This window comes from Lepidochelys kempii, chromosome 9 (assembly GCF_965140265.1).
Source record: "Lepidochelys kempii isolate rLepKem1 chromosome 9, rLepKem1.hap2, whole genome shotgun sequence".
Taxonomy (NCBI): Eukaryota; Metazoa; Chordata; order Testudines; family Cheloniidae; genus Lepidochelys; species Lepidochelys kempii.
Window position 1 is genome coordinate 50,708,909 of NC_133264.1, and position 27,700 is coordinate 50,736,608.

General features: G+C 56.5%; 1 protein-coding gene across 7 annotated transcripts in view; it reads right to left on the reverse strand.

Moving 5' to 3' along the window:
* Positions 1 to 27,700, reverse strand: part of TRPM2 (transient receptor potential cation channel subfamily M member 2) — a 57,710-nt gene that overhangs the window by 3,020 nt on the left and 26,990 nt on the right. For 2 of the 7 annotated variants that reach the window (XM_073360327.1, XM_073360331.1), the window contains 22 exons: positions 25,054 to 25,404; positions 23,784 to 23,921; positions 22,290 to 22,419; positions 21,198 to 21,343; positions 20,345 to 20,457; positions 18,992 to 19,205; positions 14,548 to 14,666; positions 14,052 to 14,184; positions 13,705 to 13,876; positions 11,904 to 12,084; positions 10,832 to 11,013; positions 10,416 to 10,548; positions 7,534 to 7,621; positions 6,815 to 6,902; positions 5,723 to 5,874; positions 5,069 to 5,145; positions 4,728 to 4,829; positions 2,958 to 3,044; positions 2,115 to 2,220; positions 1,313 to 1,414; positions 481 to 597; positions 208 to 247 (listed from right to left, as the gene is read on the reverse strand). In XM_073360327.1, the coding sequence (XP_073216428.1) occupies positions 208 to 247; positions 481 to 597; positions 1,313 to 1,414; positions 2,115 to 2,220; positions 2,958 to 3,044; positions 4,728 to 4,829; positions 5,069 to 5,145; positions 5,723 to 5,874; positions 6,815 to 6,902; positions 7,534 to 7,621; positions 10,416 to 10,548; positions 10,832 to 11,013; positions 11,904 to 12,084; positions 13,705 to 13,876; positions 14,052 to 14,184; positions 14,548 to 14,666; positions 18,992 to 19,205; positions 20,345 to 20,457; positions 21,198 to 21,343; positions 22,290 to 22,419; positions 23,784 to 23,921; positions 25,054 to 25,404 (2,971 nt within the window). Of the gene's footprint in view, positions 1 to 207; positions 248 to 480; positions 598 to 1,312; positions 1,415 to 2,114; positions 2,221 to 2,957; positions 3,045 to 4,727; positions 4,830 to 5,059; positions 5,146 to 5,722; positions 5,875 to 6,814; positions 6,903 to 7,533; positions 7,622 to 10,415; positions 10,549 to 10,831; positions 11,014 to 11,903; positions 12,085 to 13,704; positions 13,877 to 14,051; positions 14,185 to 14,547; positions 14,667 to 18,991; positions 19,206 to 20,344; positions 20,458 to 21,197; positions 21,344 to 22,289; positions 22,420 to 23,783; positions 23,922 to 25,053; positions 25,405 to 27,700 lie in introns of those variants that run through there. The other 5 variants (XM_073360328.1, XM_073360329.1, XR_012160835.1 and 2 more) reach the window with 5 other exon arrangements.

Here is a 27,700-nt window from a genome sequence, read left to right on the forward strand (position 1 = left end):
ATCTCCTGGATTGACTTCAGTAGTCTCCAGGAGATTGAGCCTGATTCCAGGAAACTCCCGGCCAAATCGGGAGGGTTAGCAACCCTACCGTGGTCTCTCCTCCCTCCCGCCTATTGTTCTCCTCTTGCAGACCCTTTTACTCCTTCTCCCCCATGCCTGGCTCCATTTCTCCACCACTCCCATTGCTATCCAGGAGCCCTCTCTCACCTGCTCCTTCTCTGCATTGTCCAGGCTGGGTCCCTCCCACCTGCAGGCAGAGAAGCAGGATGGAATGGGACCACAAGACTTGTGGGCACACCACCACCGCGCTGCTGAGATCTGGGCCATTCCCCGAGCTCTGCGGCTTGATCCCACACCCACCCAAGTTGGCATGAGGCTCTTCATTGACTTCAGTGAACGTCTGCTCAGCCCTGTCCTGGGGGCGAGGCCTTTCTGTGCAGAAGCTAGTGCTTTGTGAGACAGAAGGCAAAAGGCATTTACCGAGTTCAGCTGCTTCATCTGCACGTCGTTCTTATCTTCAAAGTGCACGTTGATGGCCACTGTCTCGATCCAGGCATTGTCCATGTTCCTGGGGTCATCGACGTAGCCTTTGTATACCTGAGGGACAGAGGAGGCAGCTGGGAAGGGTTCCCCTTGGGTTTCAGTGTGCTAGCAGAAGGTCAGCTGTGACCTGGCTCAGGAGTGCTGGAACGGGGGGGCCATGCCCCCCCCACTTTTTACCTGCCGTAAGGGCGAGCGAGAAGGGGAGGGCGTGGAGAGGAGTGAGTGGGAGGCGGGCTGTTGGGGGGAAGAGAAGGCATGGGGGTGGGGCCTCAGGGAAGGGGTGGTGCGAGGGTGGGGCCTCTAGGAGTAGGGGTGGTGCAGGGGCGGGGCTTCTGGGAGAAGGGGCAGCAGGGGGACAGGGACAGGGTTTGGGTACTGGTTGCCCCGCCCACTTGTAAGGAACTGTGACAGAGTGTGGGCTGTGGGAAAGTCCTGCTTTCACATACAGCATCCCTCTCATGGGACGGTCCTGCAGCCAGAGGTGTCCCAAGGGAACTCTGGCACATTGCCTGGGAGCTCTGCTTAACCACAGCAAGTCCCATGCAGTGGTTGTTGTGCCCTGCAGGACAATCCTGGCCTGTTCTACCATTCCTCCGTCCTCACTTCCGCAGACCACACCAGGGTCATGTACACAGATCTGCAGCCCAGACTCATTCTGGGGGCCACTCTGTCCTGCATGGAAGGAATTGGCATGTTATCATCATGGGAATGGGTGTCTGATTCTTGTCCTGCTTCCTCAGCATGGTGCCATGCGGCGTGCCCAGCATACCTCTGCACCTTGGTTCAGCAGGTTCTGGAACTGTGGCCAGAACTCCCTCCTCAGGACCCTCTTCAGCTTCAATGGCAGCGATTCCCCTGGCTCCAGTGACCCCTGCACAGAACCAGACCATCACAACAGGGCACTGTCTGAACAGACAGCTGGGACTCCTCCCTGACTACAACAAAGAGAGCAGGCCCAATGCTTGCTACTAAGGAAGCAGGAGTTCCCAAACCATGCACTGCCCCAGATGGGGGGACAAGCATGGAGCATCCCACTGTCTGCTCTGGGCAAGGAGTGAAGGGATGCCCATGGCAGAAACTCCTCAGGTGTGCATGGAAATATGGTTTTGCACATAACTTAATTCACCTCTGGAACTTACTGCCACATGGTGATTCTGAGGCCAGGCTTTGAGCAGACACTCCTGAGTCAGAACTGACTGTTAAACTAGCAAGGAGGAAAATGATACGGACTATTAATCACCTGCTGGGCCAGGGGACAATGAAATGCCACTTGTAGTACTGTATTGCGTTATAAGGTGCATCCTGCACTGGACAGGCTACAGCCAGATGGACAACTGGGCTGTTCTGGCAGAATTATGAGACCTCTGGGCATGGGGGATAAGATGCCCTGAATCCCAGCTGGGGGCAGATTGTATCTCCCTCCTGCAGAGACCCACAGGGCCTATGTTTTATGTTTTGGTAACATGGGTGTAGCTTGTGATGCCAATAACGTCTCTCTGCACTGACTGATCTGCCTACGTTTTCTGAGCCTTTCAAAGCTAGGTCAGGTCGATGGGCTCCTTAGCACTTACCCCTGGCAGAGCCCAGTGATCTGACACAGGAGACTTGACAACTAAGACCTCCAGCATTTTCTTTAGGCTCTTTCTATAAATGGATCCATCCATATTCCTTCTCCAGCTACAAAAGAGAAATGTGTCATGCTGCCCGGGGAGCTGGCTCCTCCCGTCCCTCCCTGTGGCGTGGCAGTGAAGATCAGTTTCAGTGCTCAGGGAGGGCGGTGATGGACTTTGCTGGAGACCCCGAGCTCTCACGAACATCATCAAAGAGATTACACGCTGTTAGCTTTTACATCTGTTAGAAAACAAGCCAGTTTCCCAAGATCCCCCAGCCCTGTTTGCAGGATAACAAGAGGAAAGCATGGCTCCTGAGATAAGAGGTTAAGCGTGGTTGTGGAGCCAGACAGACACCAGGGACATTTGAAGTCTAATCCTTTCTCTGCTCCCAATTCATCACGTGGCCTTGGGCTAGTCATTTACCTACTGGGGGGATCTAATACTTACCTATATGAGTGCAGTGAGCATCAGTTAGCTAATGACTGTAAAGTGCTTTGAAAGAGTTAAGTGGTGTTTACTGTAAGTGCTAAGCAATAACAGAAGATTATCAAAGATCCAATTGCTACACAATAGCACCATGGTCTATGAAATAAGAACAGGCTGTTCTTTATTTAAAACAAAGAACGGGAATCGTTTTAGCAATACATTTCCTTCTGTACGACAGAGGCCTCTGCCCCGTGTGTTACAGATGTAATGTTCCTAGCTCAGCCAGTCGAGGGTGCTGCTCTAGTCAAGGAACTGCCACATGCCAGTAGAACGGTGTCCAGACGTGCAAGCCAAGATCTTACTTGCTGTACTCACCGCGTCACTATGGGATGCAGTGCATGGTTCGGTCCAAAGCAGCGTAGGCTTCCTCGGCCTCGTAACCCCGTCCTGCCCATAGGATTCCTAGCACAGAAAGAGCCAGAGAGGCGTTGGTATCCCTTCGCCAGGATTACTGGCTTGTTCAATCACGCCGTCGCTCATGGAACTCAACAGCCAATGCCATGGGGTGACGCTGTGTTTGTTCAAACAACAAAGGCACTGGAAATGTTTCAGCACAGCACTGGAGGAATACACATTTCCACTCCCATTTTCGCTTTTTAGAGCTTTGGAAAATTCCAATCATCAAAGGATAATTGCTCAACCCAATTTCAGGAAATGAACGTAAACAAACATTCCAGATGTCTTCACCAGGATGGGAGACGTTATGGTGGCTTCTAGTTACGAGTGCACAGTGGGGTTACCCAGAGCAGTGGGGGGTGCATTGGAAGGTGGGAATGCTTCCACCAGGGTAGAAAGGGCCATGTCTCTTGGTTCTTGTTCACCATCCGGGAGCCATCAGCCATTGCCATTTTGCTATGTCATGAGGCTTCTAGGTGACAATTGCATGGAGCTTTGGTTGGTTTAGGATCAAGGGCACTATTTTCCACAGTGCCAGAGGCACCATCAGACACACAGCCTGGTCCCCGTCCATGGAGAGAAGTTTGCAGAGTGAAGTTGGGTAGAAATGTTTGCCCCTGTAGAACTTGCTTTGACACGTTAGGGTTTCTTTCCCTTTCCCCACCCTCCAAGTGAACAGCTTGCCTCTTCCCTTGAAACTGCTGGGCAGATTGGAAAGGAGTGGGGGAGTCAGGCAGGGCAGCTGCAACATTTCAGGCTGTTTCAGGAAACCCAAGACCTGGTGAGTGGAGCTGGGCACCTCCTGAGCTTCCTTGTGTTTTCCAAGCACTGCTCAGGTTCACATAACATGGAGCAGGTAGCAGCCCCTCTTGCTGCTAATCTGAGGGAGATGCGGATGGAGATTAGGGACCTGATTCCGCCTCCCACCTGTGGGTGTATGTCAGGAACAACTCCCCTGGATTTAGGAGTGATCCCAGACAGTGCGAGTGGAGAACTAACCACTCTGATCACAAGTGAGCAACCCACTGCTGCACCAGGCCTCCTTCTGCGTTAAGATCAGACATGGGCGGCAGGTATAATACGCCAGCTCTCCCCAAACCTAGGCCGTGGCCCCGCCCACGCTCCGCTCAGAAGCCCCGCCCTCGCTTCCCCTCCCCCCGAAGCCGGCAGGGCCTCAGCTTGGGCAGCAGTCTGGAGCCAGGGCTCAGCCAGCCGGCGGCTTGGGCCAGCTGGCAGACTGGGCCAGCTGGTGGCCAGGGAAAACTTAGGCTGGCCAGTGGCCAGGGTGGCTCGGGCTGGCTGGCGGCCCAGGGGTTGGGCTGGTGCTCGGGCCAGCCGCAGCCTGGGGGTCTGAGTGGTTCGGCTGGGGCTCCTCTGGCCGTGAGGGGGAGGGGAGCTCAGGGCTCCTGTGGGTGAGGGGGCGGGGCCTTGGGCAGAAGGGGCAGGGCTGGGGGCTAGGCTCCCCAAAGGGGGTGTCCACACACTGCCCATGAGATCTGAGTCACTGCACTGCACTGTGAGACCGCAGGGAGCACATCGGGCTTGTGACTGGCCTGACGTTGGGCTGCCCTCTTCCTTCCCGCCCCTGGGAGACATGGTACCACTGAGCCGGAGCCAAAGCGCCAAGGCAACAGAGCCAGTTTGCTTGGGCAGTGTTTGTGTGAGAAACCCCCCGCCCGGCTCACTCACAGCGGCAGCCTGTTCTGGATGGTATACGTGCCGTGGAAGCTCTGCCGGTTGATCAGTCCATCCATCGCATTGTAGTTTATCTTCGAAAGAGCCTCCAGGGAGCTGGAAGACAGAACAGAGCCCCTGTCCTCTTCAGCATGCACAGTGCTGGCCAGCAGCCACAAACACCGGCGGAGCCAGCCGGCTGGAGAGAGCCAGGGCTGGGCAGAGGGCAGGAGAGCGCTGCTGGCAGATAGCCAGCCAGTGGAGGAGATGGATACACAAAAGCCGGGGGCTGGAAGAGAGGTCGGGGGTTGACAGAATATGAGAGAGAGAGAGAGACTACCTGATCCCACACTCACTCTCTGAGAGGATCGCACGCAGCAATCTCCTTCCTGTCTGCCACGTAGAAGGGAGGGTCATAGATCTGGAACTCCACCTGCAGAGCACACAAACCACTTCACACGCATCCCTCCGGCCCAGAGGCACAGCCCTTCCGCCAGCGGCTCCAGGACGGCATAGCCCCCTCCAGAGAGCTGGTGGACCCCAAGGTGGCCCAGAGGAACTACCCTCCGAGGGATACACTTCCCACTGACCTGCAATGAGTACCCAACTCTCTGCTGGAAACGGGACTCAGGTCAGCACAGGCACAACAAGGGGAGGCCCAGCATCCTCAGTGGGAAGTGCCCAAGGTGCAGCGTTTAATTCCGCAGGTAGGTCCGTACTCCCCTCGGCCTGCTGCACTGAGCTGCTGAGCTCCCTCCCCTCCCCAGGCCACGTGGCTCCAGGTCGAACCATGGCTGGAGGCCCCCACGCTTGACATCTTGGGCCTAGGGTCACTGAGTGAGGCAGCGTCAGAGCCGGGGGGCAGGGGTTCCTGGCTCCTGGCTCAGTGCTCTGCCCACTGGCCCTGCCTGCCTCCATCAACATGCCCCAAGCATCACAGGCTACGGCCCCTCTGCTCCGGGCAGATCTCCCAGCCACAGGCCCTGCTCTCTACAGTGGCGCTCTCCTACCTCCCAGGGCACCTTCTCGTCCGGCACTGGGAAACGGACTGTGGAGGAGCTGGGATAGAGGAGGTTGCGGGCGCTCACATGGTACAGAGCCGTCGTCTCCTTGGGCTTCTCCTCCAAGCCATATTCCTTCAGCTCTGGGGCTTTGCTGGGGACTGGGAGACAAACACAAAAGAGCTGAGACCCCCATGGAGCAGAGGAACGTGACCTCTGAGAAGGGTTAGGGTGAAAGCAATGGAGTTCCTGCTGCCTGCAGCCAGGGTTAGCTGGGTTTCCCCATAAGAACGGCTTTCCTTCACCACTCTCTGGGCCTGACCCAAAGCCCACTGGGATCACTGGACAGTCTCCTGCTGGGTCCAGTAGGCTTCAGGCCCTGTGCCCCTGGCCGCCCCCAAGTGGCGGGCATTGTCTGCACAGGACACTGACTATTGAAGATTTCGGCCTAGAACTTGCTATTTGTTGCATTGCCCCCATAGAAGTGAGTCTGCCTCCCCTCTCTTCCCCAGCACAGTTACACATATGCCCCTGCCACCTTCCCGTCCCACAGCCCTGCTCTCCCTGCATGGACCCCGAGGGCCCGGAGAAGGAATCCAGCATGGGAGAGAGCTGTGGGGCAAGTGGAGGTGGGAAGCTGCTGGGGAAGGGGTGGGAAGGACGATCTCCAATACAGTGGGGCTGGAGGCAGGGAGGGGAATTAGTAGGAGCCTGCTGCGCTGTGTAGCATCCAGCCGCCACGGCACAACCCACACGGGGTATGTGGAAGCTGGCAGCGAGCCTCCCAGCCTGGGCACAATGCCCCCTGCCTGCCATGGGAACAGGCGCAACCCCTCCTCCCTTCCCCCAGCTCAGGGCATCCACGACTCTCTGTGCTCCTTCTGCAGTGGGGCAGGGCCTGCTACCCAGCTCACCTAGGAGCCCCTTGCCCTGTCCTGCTCTCAGGCCTGGCAGCTGCAGTGGCGCCAATCAGGCCTGCGCTGGAGCCAGCGGAGTGACGCTGGTGGGAACCCTGGAGAAGCGAGAGGAGAAATGGGTCCTAGAAGACAAAGGCTGGTCTTTCCTCTCACATGCTGTCAGTCAGAGACTGGCTGGACTTACCCACGGTGGGTGCGTCCTCCTCTGAACCAAATCCATTCCCACGCAGGGCCCGCACGATCCAGGCCAGGGTCTTGGCGGTCTGGGACATCTATCCAGAGCAGAGCAGACCGTCAGGGAAAGCCACCTCCCAGAGCTCCCACCCAGGGCCCAGCTCGGACATGGGCGGGGGAGGTGGGGAGAGAGGGGCGGGTGTGGATGCCCCATTTCCAGGCTCAGGGATGTGGTTGGGTTTCGGTTTAGTTCAATTTTACTGTGATTGTGAGAGCCAGAAGGGGCGTGGCCCCGCTTTGTCAGGACAGTGGTTGGAGCGCCCCTCGCAGGAGACGGTCTCAGGGGGCGTAACCCTCCGTGTAATTCCTCTGACCTTGGGACTGAAATCAGTGCCCAGTTCTGCTGGGCTTCCTCTGCTGAAGGGACTCAAATGGAAGAGGAGCAGAGGCCCAGCGGTGGGATGGGACTATATTGCCCCTCAAATAGCGCAAGTTTTCCCAGAGTAGCTTGGATGAGATGTCTTGGCTGCCTGATCCTGAGTACAACCCACTCCCCAGCCTCTGACCCACTCCCTGGGCCTCCCTCCCCCATGACCTCCCGATCCTGAACATGGCTGGCTGCCCAGGCCCCAGCCCAGTCCCCCCTCCCAATCCCAAATGTCACCCACTCCACGCAAGGCCATCTGTGACAACATCTGTCCTCTCCACGCGCCTCGAGCTCTGTCTCACCTGATCTTCCAGACCAGTCAGCCTCTGCTCCACCAGTCCGGTCCTCTTCACCTGATCCAAATCCAGCAACTCCGCCAACACAGCCACCCTGCGAGCGGGTGAGAGGAGACAGGGGCCTTGGGGAACGAGGCGCTGAGCAGGCGTCCCACGCAGCGACATACAGCCAGCGAGACACTGCTCCGGGGTCAGGGCAGCCTGCGTGCCTTCACACAGCGCTGCCCACAGACCTCCTGCCCCTCACGCAGCCTGCCAGCTCAAAGTGCCGAATTCCCGCCTTTGCATTCCCAGCGCCCCTCACTGTTCATCGTCCCTGGTGGATGCTGGTCAGACCCAGCCCTGAGAGGAGGCAGGATGGAACTGCCCCTGGGCAGCTCTGCGGAGGGTTGTGCCTCAGTGTCCCCCGCTCCCTGGAGCACAGCTGAGTGTGCACGTGGCACATCCCTTGGCAAGGCAGAGAGGCCCGCTCCTCAGCGGCCATGCTGGGGGCTGCTCCTCCCTGCCCATGTGCACAGGCTGGTGCAGAGTGCATGGAGGTGGGCCAGCTCCTTGCCCTCTCTGCGTTGGCAGCAGGGCCAGTCTGGCCCATACTAAGTGAGAGGTTCAGCACACGTGAATGACACACCACTAGCCATGCATAACTGCTGCTCAGGCCCTGCTCGCTCGCTGCTGCATCTGGCTAGAGCTGTAGCCTTTGGTTTGCCCCTGAGTCCCATTTCTGCAGATCACATAGACAGTGGAGGCCACAGTGTCCTGCAAGCTCACCCCGAGGTGCGATGTGGCCTGGGCAAGGGCTGGCACACACCTACCTGCCTTCTACTTGGCTCTGCCCAATGCCACCAGGCAACTTTCGTGTGCACTAAATCTCCTCACAAGCTGCATTGCGTGTCTCACCCACAACCACCATCTCCCCTGCCAGTGGCTCTGCCACAGCAGACAGCAGGCTTAGCATGGCCCTACAGCCATAGGCGCTGACTCTGTGGGCGCTCCAGGGCTGGAACACCCACAGGGAAAAATTGGTGGGTGCTCTGCACCCACCGGCAGCCAAGCTCCCTGCCCCGGCCCCCCACTCCAGCTCACCTCACCTCACCTCTGCCTCCTCCCCGAGCACGCCGCTTCCCCACTTCTCCCAGCTCTTGCTGCCACAAAACAGCTGTTTCGCGACATAATGAGCTCTGGGAGGGAGCGGGGAGAAGCAGGAACGCGGCGCGCTCAGGGGAGGAGGCGGGGAAAAGGCAGGGCCGGGGCGGGGATTTGGGGAATGAGTTCAATAGGGGCAGGGAGGGGGCAAAGTTGGGGCAGGGACTTTTGGGAAGGGGTTGGAATGGGGACGGGGCAGGGGTGGAGTTGGGGAGGGGCCAGGGGCTGGGTGGGGTCAAGCACCCACCGGCACCAGGAGAAGTTGGCGCCTATGCCTATAGCCCTGCAGAGAATGGGCCACATCCTGCTCTCATTGACACCTGTGCCAGCCCAGGACTGTCCAGGAGCCATTATGCCAGAAGTAACTGATAGAGTGAACAGGGCTCTTCATGGAGCCTCCAGGTCCAAGCTGCTCCTTGACACTCCAAACGTACCCTCTGGACATGCAAGGGCTCCAAATCACTCCCACACATATGCCCTATATCTCCGCTGGCTGCGGGATAGGGGCTTCCATTGGCCTCGGCGGGCCCCCTGTCGCTGGGGCCAGAGAACTAACTAACAGTGATTCTTTCCTTGTCTCCAGTGCACTTGAGCCCTAATAATCCGACTGCTCTTCTCCACTGACCTATCCCTCCGCTCCGGACTTCACTTGAGCCCATCGGGTCGACAGAAGGAGTCACTGCAGAGGGATGCTCGCTTTCCCAAACCACTGAGTGCACTGCCCCTGCAGCATCCCCAGCCAGTGCCAGCCAGGGTCCCAGGGAGAGAAGCCAAGTGCATTGCAATGCACCCTCGGCAGGGCTCAATGGCCATTCCAGTGGCTCTTTCCGGGTAGATACACCAAGTGCTTGGCTTACATTGGGCTGAGTTTGCACTATAAGCCCCAAAACCACTAGTCATCGATCCCTTGGTCTAGTGCTTGGAGCACTGCAGAGCCACCCACGCAGCCCCCAAGGGAAGAGAGAAGCATGTCTCACTCTGCAGTGGCCCCCCGACTGAGGAGACAGGTTCTGGAGGGAGCTCCAGCAGCCTGTTAGCGTGCTGGGGGCAATGGGAATGGGAGCGAAACAGCTGGGTTATAAGGAAAGAGGCTGCGAAAGGGAAACAAAGTATTGCTGATCTATCGTCCCAGCAGTGCGATGAGTCCCCGCACAGATTCTGTCACACCTGAGCCGGAAGCACTGGATGGGAATGCCCCAGGGCTATCACAGCTCCATGCGCTGGGGGCAGGGTGTGATGGGTTGGTAATAATGCACGAATACTCTGTGTCAACCTGGTTGTTGGCATGTTACCGTGAAAACTGCTTGAGTTTAGTTTAATGGGGGCTGTCAGGAGAAACAAGCAGAAAAGGATAAGCCACTTCTTCACAAACACTTAAGGGCTGTTAAGGGACAACGCCAGGACGGGGAAGGCCCAGGAACACTGGAGAGCCAAAGAACTATAGTGGGGTCTAAAAAGGGGGCCTCTCTCTCAAGAGAGGGGAGTAGCTGTTTGGGGGCGCCAGACTGAGACAGCCCCTGCTGGGTCGTGTGAAGAAGCCAGGCCTGCCTGGGATGCCGGGGCTTTAAGTAGGAGAGATATGCATGTAGACGTGGTTGTTTTTCTCACCGGCTTCAGGGGGACTAGGAAGGGGGCCCTGGGGATAGCCGCCCAAGGCTCCCCACTCAGAGCTCCCTTCGTGACGGCAGAGAGCACTGACACCCACGGGTCTTTCCTAGGGGAACGTGGGCGAGATGGGCCGGTACCTCTGCACGACGTCTCGGATATTTTGCTCCATGTTCTGCTTCTCCTGGCTCTGCTGGTGCTGCAGGTAGTTCTCCTTCAGGTACGTCTCCCAGGAAAGAAGGGCCACTTCCTCGTTCTTCTCCAGCTTTTCTTCTGCAGGAGAAACCGAAGAGCTGAGCACCAGAGGAGAACCCCCAGGTCCCTCAGACCCAGGCCCTACTCCAGGCCACTCAGACCCCAGTGGTACTATGTCTCCTCCAGATCCCAGTAGGGCCTGGAGAACGTCATCACTTCCCCATGGCCCTTTGAGCCATGGCATTGCAATGCTGCAAACCCCTGTGGCCCGCGATGCACCGTCGCCCTGGCCCAGCCTAGCAGAAGCGAGGCCCCACCGTGTCACGCCCGGCCTGGCCTGGCCTGGGAAGGAGCTCCTTACTGAGCTGTTTGTGCCGCTTCGCTGGCTGCCGGAGCAGGACCCTCTTGATGAAGAGCTGCAGGTGGTTGAAGAGGATGAAGGGCGGGGGAGCAGCAGGCCGGCCATGATATTCCTCAATCAGGTCGTGCCGCTGGAACTTCCAGATCTGGTCGGTGTGCTCCTGCACTTGCTGGAACGTGTAGCTGGGAGGAGGGCCCAGGGGGCGAGGGGTTAGCTACGCTCATACCAGCTAGTGCCAGGCAGGGGCTCTGCAAGCCGGCACTGGGCACCGCCCCAGGCACAGCGCTTTGCCCTTCTCGCTGGCTTCCAGCCTTGATTTTCCTTTCATTCCTGGCCTCCCTTCCTGCTGCTCTGCAGAGCACAGGGGTTGGCCCCAGCACAGAGGGGTGGACGGGCTCCCAAAGGAGGGGCAGGTGGACCCTTGCCTGGGGGCCTGCCAATGTGTCTGCACCACAGCACCCAACCAGTTCACCAGCACCAGGTTCCTCAGGCTTTTGGCTGGTACCTCAGGCTTGCATCTAGAGCAGGTCACCTGACATCTGAGCCAGTGTGCCTGGGAGCTAGCCTGCGTGCTGGCCAGTGCAGCTGGGACCCCACATTCACCTCTCAAGCTGGTCAGGGCACCCACGACCCCCAATCCACACACCCCCAGGCAGGTCAGGTCACCTGGCGCCCCCAATCCACCCCCAGACAGGTCAGGGCACCTGGGAATCCCCAATCCACCTCCCCAGGAACGCCAGTGCAGCTGGGACCGTCCATCCACCCCCCAGGCAGGTCAGGGCACTTGGGGCCCCAATCCACCCCCCTCCACATAGACAAGTGCCTTGAGCCGTGTGTCTGAGCAGTTCCTGGGACCCACCCGGGCTAGCGCCTGCAATGCCTCGCTGCTGAAGCCCCTATATTGCTTGCCCCCGAGCAGTGGTATGCCTGGCATGCTGTCCCCCTCACACCCACTTATTCCAGCACTGAGCAACCCCCACCCATTTACTATAGCATTAATTCACCCTTTCTTCGCCCGATGGCCCCCCAGAGGTGCAGTGAGCAGGGGGTGGCGGTGCTGGGTCGGACTCACTTGAACATGGCGATGAGCAGGTTGAGGAGGAGGATGTTTGTGAAGAGCAGATACAGGCAGAGCAAGATGACTGTCAGCCATTCGGGGAAGACAGGCCGCTTATCCTTATTGCTCTCGGGGCACTTGGGCTTGTAAGGGTCTGTTCCATTCGGGCTGCACTGATCCAGATTGAAGTTCACCCCTGCGAGAGAAGAGACCAGAGTTTCACATTGGCAGGCTCTGTCATTGTCCCAGCTGTGTGTTACATTGCTGCTGTTCTGGGCAGCTCTGCATGGACCCAGCAGCCCATCTTAAACAGACTGGCTTAATAGCAGCCATCTTAATAGCAAACACTAGTTTGTTCCTGCCCGTCCAGGCCAGGGAGTTCCGTAGGGAACTCAAACTCAGTCCCTGCATGGCGCAGCTGCACCCAGCTGCCTCTAGGACGCTGGAGCAAGAGACGCTTGTAACTGACTGGTTGTTTCTTAGCAGCTACTCATGGGTAGGAAAGCGGCTGGAGCTTTTTTCTCTGCTCCGCTCCCAAGGTTGCCAGGTGCAGTCACTCACCAGTGATGAGTTACCCACTAGACTTGGGAGAACAGCGCTGAGCTGACCCGGCAATGAGCGGAATTCAGGCCTCTCTCAGAATGGTGAGTCATTCACACCGATTCCCGATTCCGGAGACTGTCCTTTGCATGTGCATGTACGTTTGGAATCATAGTTCCCATCCTCAGACTGGCTCCCACTGCTTTATTCTAGCTGTCATTTACAGCATGCGATTGGCCACATTGTGTTGTTTCTGCTGCCTGACTGGGTCAGAGTAACTCTTTAAGAGGAGAGACATGACTAATAGCAAACCCGGCACTTCCCCTGCAAATGTGCAACCCCTTCAGGAGTCGCAAATATTTCCATGGAAACCAGTGATGGTCATGTGACTGCATGACTAATGAATGGCACCACCACACCCATGCCAGCAGAGCTGTGGGTGGAGACACTATTTGGGATGCATTTGTGAAGGACGTGGAGAATGCTGGGAGAGAGACAGTCAGGCAAGGGTCCCTGCTGCTGTTGGTCCTGATCCTTAAAGATGCTGAGCACCCTCAATGCTCTGACAGCAACAAGAGCTGAGAGAGCTCAGCATCTCACAGGATCAGGCTCTTAGGGTCACTTTAGTTTTAGTTTCTCCTGTCTCTGGTGACCCCTCATGCCACCCTCTTCGACACAAGCACTGAGCCCAAGTCTCCACTCCATGACATCAGTTTGATGGGTGTAATGATCCACTGGCTTCAGTGGGTCTAGACCAATTGATACCAGCTCGCGATCTGGCCCATTGACTTTGAGGGAGTTGCCTCTGCATCAAGCAGGTGTCCCGGAAGGGATGCGCTGGCCCGTTGTGTTTATTTCTACAAAATTCCTTCCTCAGAGTGGTGTGAAAGTAGGGAAGGGGCTCATGTCCTTCTGTGACGCTGGTCTGAACTAGGGTGTGCATGGTAAAGGACACAGCAAACCAGCTCTGGGCACAGCCCCAGATTCACTCCTCTCTGCCCTTCTCGCTCTCTCTGTCTTTCATGTTTTATTTCAATTTCATTCTTTCACTCTGAGCCTCATTTCCTGCTGTTCTGGATCAAAATCTCAGAGCCGAGCTGCTACTGGACTCCTGCTGGGAAGCCGCGGAGCTGCGTGGAGCCCCTGCGCACTGGCAGGACGAGACTAGCTGTTTCAGCCATACGAGAACAGCACAGGGGTGTCTCTGCACTGTAACAAAGGCTTTGGAAATCTCATGGCCCAGCCAGGAGCCTGCGAGAAACCCTAGGTTCCGTACCATCGATGTAGGAAGGGATCTGCCCAAAAATGGTCAGGTAGGAATGGTAGACGACGCCCCGGAAGATCCAGTCCACACGCTCCTCGTTATGGATCAGGATAGCTTGCTTGGCTACGCCAAAGGACACAACCCAGACAGCCAAGAGGAAGAGGAAGAAGAAGACGTCCTTCATCTGCAAAGTCATGAGACAACGCAGGAGTGAAAAGGTTCCTCTCCACAGATCAGGTGCAGAGAATTACACCCTCTCCCAGAACGAAGGCATGCACAGCTCCGATACCCGGATCACATGTAGGCCCCACTCTGCTCCTACTGACATCATGCCATCTGCAGGGGGGAGTAGCTCTTACCATTCTCTTCACTATGATGATCTTGGGCCCCAGAGTTTTACTGACTGTGAAAATATGCATCAGCCGCAAGCAGAAAATAATAAAAGCCAGAGACAATATGATCCGTCCTGGATATAAAGTGGATGGGATCCATCTGACACAGACAGGGGAAAGGAAGACATATCAGTGCATTGGCTTAACCAATGTTACTGCCTTTTTATAACAGAAAAATTCACAGCCTGCTTTCCTGGGGAACAAATAAGTCTACCCCGAGAGTCCCACTTGAGAGAGAGATACAGCTCAAAACCTATCCGACAGAGTGACACAGCACCTGGGGACAGCGCGGAGCTGGGCAAAATGATCCCTGTTTCCATGAAAAGTTTCATCCCAATTTTGAATGTAGATGTTACATTGAAAAAATTCCAACCACCTCTTTTGCAAATTCCCCTCCCTGGTTTTCCAGCAGCTCCAGCAAAGAAGCAGTTTTATACCGTCCTACAGAATCCCACGTACTCACCGGCAGGTCAGCCCTGTTATAAAGATCAAGATGGCGCAAACATCCAGTTTATTCCAGAAATCACTGAAGTACAAGGAAGCCATTTTCAGTAACCCAAAGCCATCGGGGTCATAGAACAGCTGTTAGGAAAAGAAGTGGTTTCGGTATGTCAATAAACAGAACATAGGCTGCTTCTATGCACTTGAGACAGCAATTGTGGCGCTGGGTCCCCAACAGGAATCTGAGCTGGATTTCAAGGGGGTGGGAGGAAATGGGGGAGTGGGCTTCAATTGATAATGAATTTCCCTGCCATGGTGATTTTGGCACCAGGAGAATACTCAACAATCCCTGAGACTGGGCCCTCTGGTGTTCTTCAGACATCATTCTACCCCGGTGACCAAACTTCATTTAAAGTTACTGAGGTGCTTGGTGTTGGCAGCACTTAGCTGTTTTATGTTCCGGCCTAAACCTCTGAAGAAGGTGGCAGGTTCTGTTCTTAGATGTCCTGTAAAATATTTGCGAGTGCATTTGAGAGGCTGACCTAGAACTCTTCTTTTGTATAATGGAGTGAGGCTGGGAATCTGACTGCGGTTATTTCCAAAGGGACCGGTAGGATCATAGAATCATAGAATATCAGGGTTGGAAGGGACCCCAGAAGGTCATCTAGTCCAACCCCCTGCTCAAAGCAGGACCAATTCCCAGTTAAATCATCCCAGCCAGGGCTTTGTCAAGCCTGACCTTAAAAACCTCTAAGGAAGGAGATTCTACCACCTCCCTAGGTAACGCATTCCAGTGTTTCACCACCCTCTTAGTGAAAAAGTTTTTCCTAATATCCAATCTAAACCTCCCCCACTGCAACTTGAGACCATTACTCCTCGTTCTGTCATCTGCTGCCATTGAGAACAGTCTAGAGCCATCCTCTTTGGAACCCCCTTTCAGGTAGTTGAAAGCAGCTATCAAATCCCCCCTCATTCTTCTCTTCTGCAGGCTAAACAATCCCAGCTCCCTCAGCCTCTCCTCATAACTCATGTGTTCCAGTCCCCTAATCATTTTTGTTGCCCTTCGCTGGACTCTCTCCAATTTATCCACATCCTTCTTGAAGTGTGGGGCCCAAAACTGGACACAGTACTCCAGATGAGGCCTCACCAATGTTGAATAGAGGGGAACGATCACATCCCTCGATCTGCTCGCTATGCCCCTACTTATACATCCCAAAATGCCATTGGCCTTCTTGGCAACAAGGGCACACTGCTGACTCATATCCAGCTTCTCATCCACTGTCACCCCTAGGTCCTTTTCCACAGAACTGCTGCCTAGCCATTCGGTCCCTAGTCTGTAGCTGTGCATTGGGTTCTTCCCTCCTAAGTGCAGGACCCTGCACTTATCCTTATTGAACCTCATCAGATTTCTTTTGGCCCAATCCTCCAATTTGTCTAGGTCCTTCTGTATCCTATCCCTCCCCTCCAGCGTATCTACCACTCCTCCCAGTTTAGTATCATCCGCAAATTTGCTGAGAGTGCAATCCACACCATCCTTGCATACACCCCCATGGCTGATTCATTCTTACTGTTTTCCTTTTGGCCAAACCCTGAGATCATTTCTCAGTGATCTGAGGAACGAAAGGGCAATGAATCTCCAGTATCACATCTTGGAGCACTTTGGAGCTCTGCTAACCCACTTTCTAACATGGCTTGACTGCTTAGCTGTGAGAAGTGGGCCAGATTCTCAGCTGGCTCATAGCTCCACTCAAGTCACATAGACCACCTCTCTAGAAGTCAGGGGCACTTGTGCTATCGACACCAGCTAAAGACCTAGCATTTTCTGTGATTCCATCTCAGTGAGTTATGAATCCTTGCTGGTGACGATGGCTCTTTGTCGTCCCACGGGGTTACAGAACAGATCTTGGGTTCACCTTAGCTCTGGGACAAACACACAAGGACAGCTCTTCCCACAGAAACAATCCCTGTCTTCCCATCTTCTCATCTATGCTACAGTTATGGGACAGTTTCTGCGGGAAGATGCAATATTCCATCCACACATGTGCTGAGAAGATCCCCTCCAGGCTCCTGATCAGGTCTCTTGGAACCACCCCAATATATCCATGCTTGGTTTTACAGGGGACTCAAAGCACAGTGGGACAGGCTGTTGGGAGATACCCCTGGGTCCATAAAGCTGCCAGTTCCTTATTTCAGTACTGAGCCTTAGTGCCTTCATTTAAGAAGGTCTCAGTATCTTGGGCACTTCTCCTCCTTCCCCTGACTCAGCCCAAAAGTATCTACAAGAGCAGTTCAAACAAAACCTTGGGAATGCCACCAACTTTCTCTGTGGGTACTGGGGTCTCCTGAACTATCCCTCCAGTTCAATCAGCCCAGAATATCAGTGACTCTCTCTGTAATCGCTACAAATCGCCAAAGGACCCCTGTTAGTCCCTCACGCTATGTCATGGATTTGGAAGGGTAAATAGGGTCGACAGGTGGAGGCAGACTACGAAACGCCGGAGATACCAAAATTTTCTCCCCCAACTTGGATTAGGCCTATGCCCTCAATGCTTTCTAGTAAGCATGGGAGAAAATATTTGGTGCTAAAGAGCTCTTTAATCTTGGGGAAAAGGCAGAACAAGAACCAATGGCTGGAAGCAGAAGCCAGACTGATTCATATTGGAACTAAGGCCCATGTTTTGAACAGGGAGGGTGAACCCATGCCACCTTCAGCCAGCTTACCTGGGTATGTGATCCCAGCCCGCCAGCACAGGCCTGTGGCCACTGCTAGGGCTGCAGTGCCAACCCTGGAAACTCTCCCCAGCCCCTTGAGGAGGGGCAGCTTTTTCTGGTTTAGGGCTGCTGTTACTCTTATCGGGGGAGGGGGACTAGGGGGCCATGGCCCCATCACTTTACACTGGCCAAAAGGGTGAGGGATGGGGGTGAGGGGGTGGAGAGGTATCGGGGGAAGAGGCAGCGCAGGAGCGGGATCTTGGGGCAAGGTGTGATGTGAGGACGGGGGAGAAGGGGCAGGGCCTCAGGGGGAAGGGGCGGGTGCAGGAGGCAGGGCCACGGTTCGGGTGCTGGTGACCCCGCCACTTTTAGGGAGCTTCTGATGCTCTTGCCTCTCATTATATGGTGCTTTCAGGCCCTTCATCTTTTCCCATCGCAGCTTGCTAGCCCAAGACATCTAAGCACCGGACCGTACTGCTGATATTTCTGCTCTGCCACCTTCTTCAGAGGTTTCAGCCGGGACATAAAACAGCCAAGTGTTGCCAACACCGAGCACCTCTGTAACTTTAAATGAAGATTAGTCGCCAGGGCAGAATGATGTCTGAAGAACACCAGAGGGCCAAGCGGGAACAAACTACCATGGGAAGTGGTGGATTCGCTGTCTCGGATTGACTAAAGCACATCTTCCCGAAAGGCGTGCAGACCCAAGTGACTGAGCTTGACACTGGTGTGGCTGGGTGAAATTCTCTGGTATATGACGTACAGTAGGCCAGACTACAGGGCCAGCCTTAGGGGTGGGCCACCCGGGTGACTGCCCAGGGGCGCCATGGTGCAGAGGGCGCCGTGCGGGAGTGCAGAGATGTGCGCTGCCAGTGTAGTGTCAGAAACTGCTCCTGGCTGGCAGGGGAACACGGCTCAGGGGAGGTGCCCAGATGTCTCCCTGCTTCCTCCCATCAGAGGAACGTGGGGGGGGACAGCAGTGACACACATGCTGCTCGCCCTCCCCATGTTCCAGGGGGCTGCAAGGCGGGGAGCGAGGAGCAACGGCAGGGCTCCCTGCATCCAAGTCACTTTCCCCACCCAGGCTGTGCTGTGAGGCATCAGGAGCTGCTGCTCTCCTGCCCTCCCTTTACACAGCCCAGGTGGGGAACAACCCCTGACGTCACTCCCCACTCACAGCCCCCGAGGGGTGCGTGGAGAAGCAGCGTTCAAGGGGGGAGCGAGCATCAATGCCAGCCGCTCTGTGCATCCAGGTCACTTTCCCCATGTGGGCGCAGGGGTTGGGGCGCAGGGGACTGGGGAGTCTGGAGAGCACGTGGAGGCCAGGGGCAATGGCGGGGGGGCACCCACAGGAGCCAGAGGGGATGGAGGGCACTGCATCCACAGGGGTCAGAGGTGCCAAAATACAAGTTCACCCAGGGTGACAATTTCCCTAAGGCCGGCCCTGCCAGACTAGATGGTCCGAAGGGCCCATCTGGCGTGAACCCTGTGAGCGTGGCATGTGAGAGCGCGCGAGTGAGTGTGTGGCCAACTGACAGGTGTGACAGCACCATTTGGCTGGCATAGGTGATGGGACTGTTGTGGGAGCACACACAGCAGTGAAAAAACAGGAACAGCTGCTGCCTGCTGCCCTTCCGAGAGACCCTTGGGTGGGCAGCCCTCGCTGACTGGGAGAGAGGCCCAGCAGAGCCTGGATTGCAGCATCACCACCATATCCCCTGCCCCCCCACGCCTTTGCTGAGCCCACCCCGTACCTGGCGGGTCTCCTCGCACACCAGGGAAAAGAGCCAAAAATAGATGATGTACTCCCGCCAAGACGGCGTCGCCTGGAAGTCGATCATCAGGATGTAGGCGAAGAGCCAGAGGAAGCTGAAGTAGGAGAGGATGTTCAGGTGGAAGATGACGACGGGGGCCGTGAAGAAGGCGTGGGTGCGTGTCAGGCAGCTCATGGGCTGCAGCCTCTTCTCCCTGCATGGGGGAAGGAAGCAGGAAGGAACAGCTGACTCAGCTGTTAGAGGGGAGCTGGACGCAGCTGAGTAGGACCAACCGGGAGAGGCCTTGCTCTGAGCAGTTATAGTGCAGCTAGGGAACCCTGGGACTCTCCCCAGCCCCTCGGGGACGGGAAGGTTTGCCTGGCCCAGGACTGCTATTACTTTCATTATACTGTGCTTTAAGACCCCTCATATTCTCCCATCGCAGCTTGCTAGGCCAAGCAATGCCATGCCCAGGAAGATGTTGGGGCAGCTGCTGCGAGGAAAGAGCCCAGCTCTGACAGAGTGTCCTGGCTGCCCCCAAGGCTCACCAGTGCCCACAGGCCTGTGCTGGCCGGCTGGGATCACGTTCCCGGGTAAGCTGGCTGAAGCTGACAGCAGGACAGGATTGCTCCTGCTAGCTGGCACAACAGCGCTCGGTGAGCTCCAAGGGCTGGGCCATTTCTCCCACAGAGTAGATCAGCCAGGCTGCCGGGGCACGAGCAGTGCAGTGTGGGATGGCAGCGGGCATGGGTGGTGGGTATCGCAGGCCACAGGAGGCTGAGCCTCCCCAAAAAGCCAGGTGTGGCCCTGCCCTCGCTCCACCCTGAGACCCCCTCCTGCTTCCCGCTCTTCCCCCTGGCCTGGGCTGGGGCTAGGGTGGGCCGGCCTGTGGCCCAGGACTCAAGGCAGCTGGGGCCAGTGCTCGGGCTGCCTGGCACTGGGGCAGCCTGCCTGGCATGCTGGGGCTGTGGGTGCTGAGCCAGCCTGCCCGGAACTCTGGGGCTGGGGGTGCTCAGGCAGCCTTGAGCTGCAGCGGGGGGAGGGGGGGCAGTGGCCATGGTGGGGGGCTCTCGCAGGGGAAGGGTGTGGTGGAGGGCGGGACCGCAGGCAGAAGGGGCAGGGCCAGGGCTAGCCTCCCTGAATGGGCAGTTCACGCGCCACCCATGGCAGTGGAAGAACTATTTACACCAGTGGCCAGCCCGAGGATGCCGCAGTGGCACAGGGGAGAGGCAAAGGAGGGAGGCAAGCACTCTGCAGTCAGGGAATGCGAGTCCTACAGTCCGACTCACAGCAGCACACGGCACCTAGGGCCAGGGCCACGTGCCAGCTCCATCCTGGGAGCCCTGGTGGTACCTGAAGGTGATGAAGCTGGTGTAGATGAGGGGGAAGAACACCATGCACAGGATCACCCTCCAGAGCCCGTTGTCCACGCACAGCTTCCCCCACCAGACTTTGGTCAGAAAGGCCTGGGTGCGGCAGAGGAAGGAAATCAAGCTCATATGGAGCCCAGAGCGCCCCCCTTCACCCCTAGCTCCAGCCTTGCTGATCCCAAACAGAAATGTTGCCATGTCCCGTCCCACCCCTGGCCAGATCCACACCCCTCACATAGAGGGCTCAGTGAACAACCCAGGGCCTGCCCACAGCTGTGCCAGATGGAAGCTGGCAGAGGTTGGTTTGCTGAGTAGTTCACTAGTCTGGATGGTGCACAGGGACCCCGTGTGGCCGAGGATCAGTGAGTGGCCACCAAAGAGCAGAGGAAATGGACTGCGGGCAATGAAACAATGTGGGCAGCCAGTGAGTGCCGGGGCGGGGCATTCAGGGCAATCCGAGAGCGTGTGCGAGCTCCTGTGGGGAAGCACTGGTGTGCAGGGAGCCCATATGCCACAGCACGTCCCCTCTCTCTTCGAGAACAGGTTCATGGGCTCTGCCCTTTCCAGGCAGCATGGCACAGGATCGATGCAGACAATGGGTGCAGGCACTCTCAGAGCAACAGGGTGCCATGGGAACAGGACATCTGGTGGAGCCTGAGCTGCCAGACATGCTCCCCTGGCCAAGCTCAGGCAGCGGGAGACAGTGCTGGGGGAGCCAACACAAAGCCCTGGCAGTGGCGTGCCCTCCTTTGAGCCCCACACCTAGGAAGTAGGATACTGGGCCCTAGCATGGGACAGGGAAGAGGTGGGTGCCTCCTCCCAGCCTGGAAACACACCTGGATGCCTCCGTGGGACACAAAATTCATGTTCTTGGCTTCCAGCGCCAGCTGTAAGCAGGTGGCTTTGCCCCAGGCTTCCGAGACTCGGATAAGGAGCTTCTGGGCTCTCTCCTCGTCCTTGCGGTAACACTCTGTGAACACGCCTAGCAGGGCAGAGAGCAGAGCCACACGTGGGCAATGGGCCAAAGAGAGGCTAGTGCCCAGCGTGGATCGAGCCCTGCGCCGCGGAGGAGACAGGCCGTTCCTGGGGATGGGGCCAGAGGCAGCGCCATTCAGCCCGGCCCCAGAGCTTCCTGTCCTTTTCAGGGCCCTGCGTTGGCCCAAGCTTCAGATGCAGGCTTTGTGCACCTGCTAGGCTGGAGATCCATCTCTGGAGTTAGTCTACTCTGTCATGGCATGTCCAGCTGTGCTCTGACCAGATTCCTGCTGACCTCTGAGCCCAGCACTCTTCACAGGCCCAGCCATTATGTTGCATTGTGGCCTCCGCTCCAGCCTCTCCTACCCAGCACCAGACACATTTCCCAGCCCCCAAGCAACAACTTTCCAAACAAATGGCCCGAGCCCCATATGTGTGTACCAAACACCCTGGTCCAGGTACAGCACCCACCATGTCCCTAAGGCCAGCCAGCCAAGCATGGCTTTGTCTCGCAGACGCCCAGGAAATAACTATCCACCTCTGTGTACCGACGCTCCTAGCCAGGGGGTATCTGGCACCAGTACACGGCACTGGAATAGTCAAGGCCCACCAGATCCCACCTTGCCCTGCCTGGCATCTGGACTGTGGAGCGACATTTGTCGTCGGAAATCACCAGCCATTGTCCCCAGCCAGAGGGAGGGGCGGTGCCTGACGCCAGTCGGAACCAGGGAGGGACCAGGAACGGACTCAGGAAAAAGAGCAGTGGCTCCAGACAGAAGGAGGGGCCGATAGTGCGACGTTGTTGTTGCTGGTGAGTTGTTGGGAGCAGAGATTGACCCTGGGATCTCTGGATCTAGATACATGAGCTGCAGCTGCCTGAGCTAAAGGACCCCCCACTAGCGGGGAACAGATCACCGCATGGAGCAGGCATGGCATATGGTAACAACGCTCACCAATGGCTCGGTGCTCATACTCCTCTGCCAGGGTCAGCATTTCCTCCATGCTGTCCGTGTCGTCCTCCTCCTTGGACAGCTCCTTCAGGATCTTGCTGCAGGCCAGAGCCCCCGCAATGCAGTCCTGGCTCTGAGAAAGCAGGGGACAGATTAGCAAGAACAGGGAACTCCCATCCTGGAAGCCAGTAGAGCCCCATGTGTCTGCTGGAGGGAGAGGAGTGGGCAGTCCCAGGCTGAGCGCCACAGAGAAAGGCCAGCATTACAAAGCAGGGCTGGAAGTGATGGCAAATGGGGCTCCTGGCTAGACAGGTAATTCCAGCCCCTGCCCAGGCTGCAGTGTACCCCCCACACTGGGGCCAGGTGCTGCCATGCCCTAGAGCTGCCCAGGTCTTTGGACCATTGCTGGGGAATGCTGCAGTGGTTTGTCGTTTAAAGGGATGCTCTTTCCTGGCCAGAGCTTCTTCAGCACAGGAAACCCTCCACACACCCCTTGCCCTGTCCGAGAGCATCCCAGAACCTCCTCCCTTCCTGCCCAGGGAACTGGGAGCACCCTGAGCTGGCCCAGGACATGGCACAACCACCCACGCTGCCTGCTGGGAAGGGATCTCTCCCTAAGGCCTACAGCTCGCTGTTCCCGATGGCCTTGGCCAGTTCTACATGCAGCTGCTGCACTAGTAACACAACCCAGGCTGGGAGAGGGGGGCGCTGTCCCCTTCTAGTGGCTGCTCCGGGTACGAGACTTGCCCTTGCTACAGCTCTCAGGTAAGGGCCTCCACTGCTGTGGGTTCTCGAGCTAAGCTATCTTGTGCTTGGCCTAGCTCAAGAGAGCCTGGGCACAGTGCCGAGCAGCAGGCACGGCCGCATGCTGCCATTACTCCCTGCACTGGCGCTGGGCCCACTGGAGAGACATCTGGGCACATATCCTATGGGTCCTAGCACCCCAACTCACTGTGCGGCTCTGTGCTCGCTTTCATGGGGCATCGTGGGACAACCTGGCTGTCCCTCCTGTGGACTGTGGGTGGAAAAGGTCTAGGCCCAGGACATTAATTTCCTGGCCAGACCCAAGCTGATGAGCTGTAACCACCCAGCGCCGGAAGATACGGGTCCCCCTCGTCCTAACGGGGACCGACAGCTACTTGGTTTGATGGAGGCAACGTGATCCTGGCATGCCTCTGCCAAAGCTGCAGATGGTGGTGGGTTCAGAGACAGCCTTTTGCCCTTGCTCTTACAAGAAGGAGGCATGAGCCCAGCTGATTCTGCCCTCCCCTACAGACCCCGGCCCTTCTGCACTAGGTCACAAGCATGGGGTGGTGACGACAGTGTGGGATGAGTAGCAATGGGCCCCAAACTTGCACAGGAGGGAAGCGGTGTTGCTGGAGCTGGGAGTCCAAGGGGTGATGTGGCAGACACAGGTGGTCAGCACTGAAGGACCTGGGTTCAACTCTATTGTTGTTAACAGTGACCTCGGGGAGTTGTTGGGAAGGGACCTCGTACCTGGGCCCAGATGATTTCAGCCAGCTCCTTGCGACTCTGGACAATAGCCCAAATGAGGAGGTCCCTGACCGGGTCCATGGTGAAGGTGACCCGGCCAGCTGAGCGCTTGTAGAGGGAGCGGAGACTCACGCCCTGCACCTGGGGAGGACGGCAGAGTTAGACCAAGACTTTGCAAAGAACTGACGCTCGCTCAGGAGCACCCCACTGGAACAGCAAACCAGAGCCCTGGTAAGGGGGCAGTAAGGCTGCAGGCCATGGAGAAAGGAGAGACCTGGTGACAGGGACCAGTGATCTGGTGTCACTGCAGGGGCAGCTAGCTAACTTGCTCTCTCAGTTTGTGGCAGCTGCTCTGTGCAACTCCCAGCTCACACCGTGAGGCCCTGCACTAATACATGTAGAAGCAGGGGAGCCAGGCATCCGGGGAAACGACGTGAGGAAATCTGCTGGCAAGTTTCCTCCGTAGCTACCAGGGTCTCCCCTCCCCAGCCCGTACTTGTCCTGTAAACACCTGGGGTTTCCCAAGTGCGTGGAGCCAGGAACACCTGACTTAGAGGGTCTCCCCTGCCCTGCCCCTTGTTGGGACGGGGACAGCAGTGCCATGTGGGTGGGACATGCTACTGCTACAGAAGGGTGTGTCATGATTAACCCGCTGTGCAAGGAGGAAAGCCATGGGAATCAGGCCCCAGGAAAGGGCCTGTCAATGATCTGCCTACAACGGCCATGTTTGGCTTTCAGGTGATTCCGGTGGGGACTCAGAGGAACCCACTTGAGCTGAGGAGGGGTTGGACTTTTACAGGAATTTAAACCTGCGTATACCTGGAGAGGAACAACCAAACAAATACAAGGGCTTGTCTAGAGCAGGGCAGTTTACACCAGTGGAGCTACACCAATGTACCTATCCCAGGGCCAGCTCCTGTGGGCCATACATGGCCCCGGGTCCAGGTAGGCATAGTTATACCATGCCAACCTGATAATGGATCGGAGAGCTGTGCCATCACGAGCCCTCCTTTGCACCAGTGTGGCATTAGGGGTCAGCCCTGGTTGGAGGCACATTGATACACTCCCACCAGTGCAGATCTCCCTGAGCCTTCAGTTGGATGTCCCACAGCTGGGGTTTCTCAGATGCTGGCCAGTGCAGGGATTGCTCAGGTGCCCGGTTTGAAACCTGGCCGCAGTTCTGGCCTCGCCAGCTGGTGTCCTCTCCCAGCAGGTATACCCGCCTCAGCTCCCCCTCCCCTCGCTCCCTGCCCCAGCGCAGGGAGACTCGTACGTTGAGCTTGATATGTGGGACGGCGATGGAGAGCCGGTGCCGCTCAGCATGCTTGGGCTTCGGGTACAGCGGCTGCGTGGAGTTGCCCAGCAGCTCCCTCAGCACCTGGGACACGTGGTGCAGTTGGATCTTTGGCACCTTGGAGAAGGCCGAGCGCTCCTTTTCCTCCACCAGCACCTTCTGCAGCTTGCTGTGGAAGAGGCTGGAGGGCGCCATGTTCTCGTAGAGGTAGATCAGGGTGTCCCAGGTGACGAACTCCTTCAGGTGCACGCCCTGCTCCAGGAACAGCTTCACGAAGTCTGGCTTGTTGGCGATCAGGGCGGCGGCCATCACGGGGTGCAGATCTGCAGGCTGGCAGGCCAGAGACAGCGCTGTCATTGAGTGACGCCGCTCTGCCGATTAGTCCCAGGGGAAGGGCAGGGTGCCAAAGCCGGCAGCGGGCATGGGGCACCACAGCAAGCCTGGGCAGGGGTCGCTGGAGCAGAGGAAGCAGCCAGCAGGGGAGGCAGCAAGACAGGGGAGGGCATGGACAGGCCGACACAAGCCATGCACAGCTCACGTCTCCACTGCCCGCAGTAAAGCAAAGTAGTTTTGCCCCCTTGGGCAGAGCTCTGCTCCTCCTCTGCCCTGGGTCACTGGCCACCTGCTCCTCTCCCCTCCTCTCAGAGGAGCCGTGGCTCTGCGGCTGCTCTGCCCCACTCGGACAGCAGCTAGGCAGCGCTCTCATCCCCTTCCCTGCCCAGAATCCAGTGGTGTGGGGCTGACCAGCTCCCTCCGGTCTTCCTCCCCTCCCCCTAGGAGAGGAGTACTTTCTTTCTGCCCGTCTTTCCCGACCTGGGGCCCTGGCAGGATCAGCTGCCTGTGTGACCCAGCCCTGATCCCATCTGTACTGGGTATTACACCTGGCCAGGTATTTCCCCTCCTCGGGACCAGATCCTTTCAGCCTTACTCACGCCAAGTAATACCCCTCCCATGTGCAAACCCACCAAATTCAATGGGACTCCTCAGGTCAGTACGTGCTGTGAGGTAGCGTGCACAGGGGTTGCAGGCTGTGGTGCTTTTGGTAGAGCATGGCATCCTCTAGCTATAGGGGCTCTGTAGTGGCCATCCACCCTGGCAGGACATTAGACCTACAAGTGGCCATGCTTCTGTGGTCAGAAGGTTTGGCACTCTGGAACTCTGCTTTCCTGGCTTTTGGTTCTTCAGTGGCTGAGATGGGAGTCCCTGTAATTCTCTGATGCGTCTTGTCATGCAACTTTGGATGTTTCCATGGAGAAACTCATGCCACCCTCACGTTTTGTTTTCAGGTATGTGTGTGTGTGTCCTCTGTTTAACCACTGCTTGTCTCCAGACCACGTGGAGTGGTACGTACACCTACAGCTGGTCAGGAATTTCTGTTTGATGGGTTTCTCATCAGGAAATGCCAAAGCATCAAAATCAAATTTTTTTGCAGGAACGTATGGGTTTCGACGGAACTTGCGTAAGGGAGGTTCCTCACAGCTAGGATGGAATTTCTGGTTCAACCCAGAAAACCTGGTGAGTAGGGCACTCATCTGGGATGTAGGAGATCCAAATTTAAGTCCCTTCTCTGCCTTATTCAGAGCAGGGACTTGAATCTGGATCTCCAATATCCCATGTCTTAACTATTCTGGGCACTTGGTCGCTCTCTGTCTCATGTTTTTTCATGAAAAATGTCAAAAGGTCTTGGGTTTGTTCCAATGCGGAATGAAAACAGATTTCAAAACCTCAACATTTTTGCAGAACGGAATTCTGAATTCCTGGCCAGCCCTGCTCCCATCTCTTGGGTCCCACCGGGCAGCTGAAGCCTTCCGACAAAATATTTGCCAACACGTCAACTTCTGTAAACTACTTCAAAGTTCCAGTGGAGTCAGATAAATTAAAGGGAAGATGCAATTTTTCCCACCCTTAGCTTCTGTGCAATCAGATTGAAAAACAGGTGCGTGAGAGTGGAGCTGGCTTTGCTTTTCCGGCCCCACTTCTCTCCACATGAATGTTGTGACACTGCTGAGTACGTCAGCGGGAAAATGCACAGCTCAGGGAGCGGAGCCATGCATCCAGCAGGCTTGTGATGCACATAATAACTGAGTGCGCAAAAGGACGGCAGCATCTGCAACAGATTTCTTGGCAGTGGAGTGGTAACTTATTTCTAAAAGACAGCTATTCAGACTCTAGAATACATTCCCTGCCCAGTCAGCATTTAAAGGCCGGTCAAATTTTTGGCCTGAGCAGGTTGCTATTAGATCTATGGATAGGGCCCTTCGTTTTCTTTTTCCTGGGAATTTATCAGTGTTTATTACTACAACAACAAAAACAGGTGAAAATCGGTGGAAAAAACTATTGATACTTTTTCTGGGTAAATACTGGGGTTTATTTTGGTGGGCGGAAGGACGGGGAGAAAAATAATCCATAGATTAATGCTTTGACGAATGGAATTCAATGTGGTTTGCTGCAGAACTAAAACAGAACTCAAAACACAATGCCACCTCTGAGTTTAAGAAAACAATATATCTCTAATTAAGGCTACGGTTTTGTCCCGGAGGTCGTGGAATTCATGGAATCCATGACTTCCACAGACCTCCGTGACTTCAGCCCTGGCGGCTGGGAGCTGCAGGGTACTGCCGCTTCC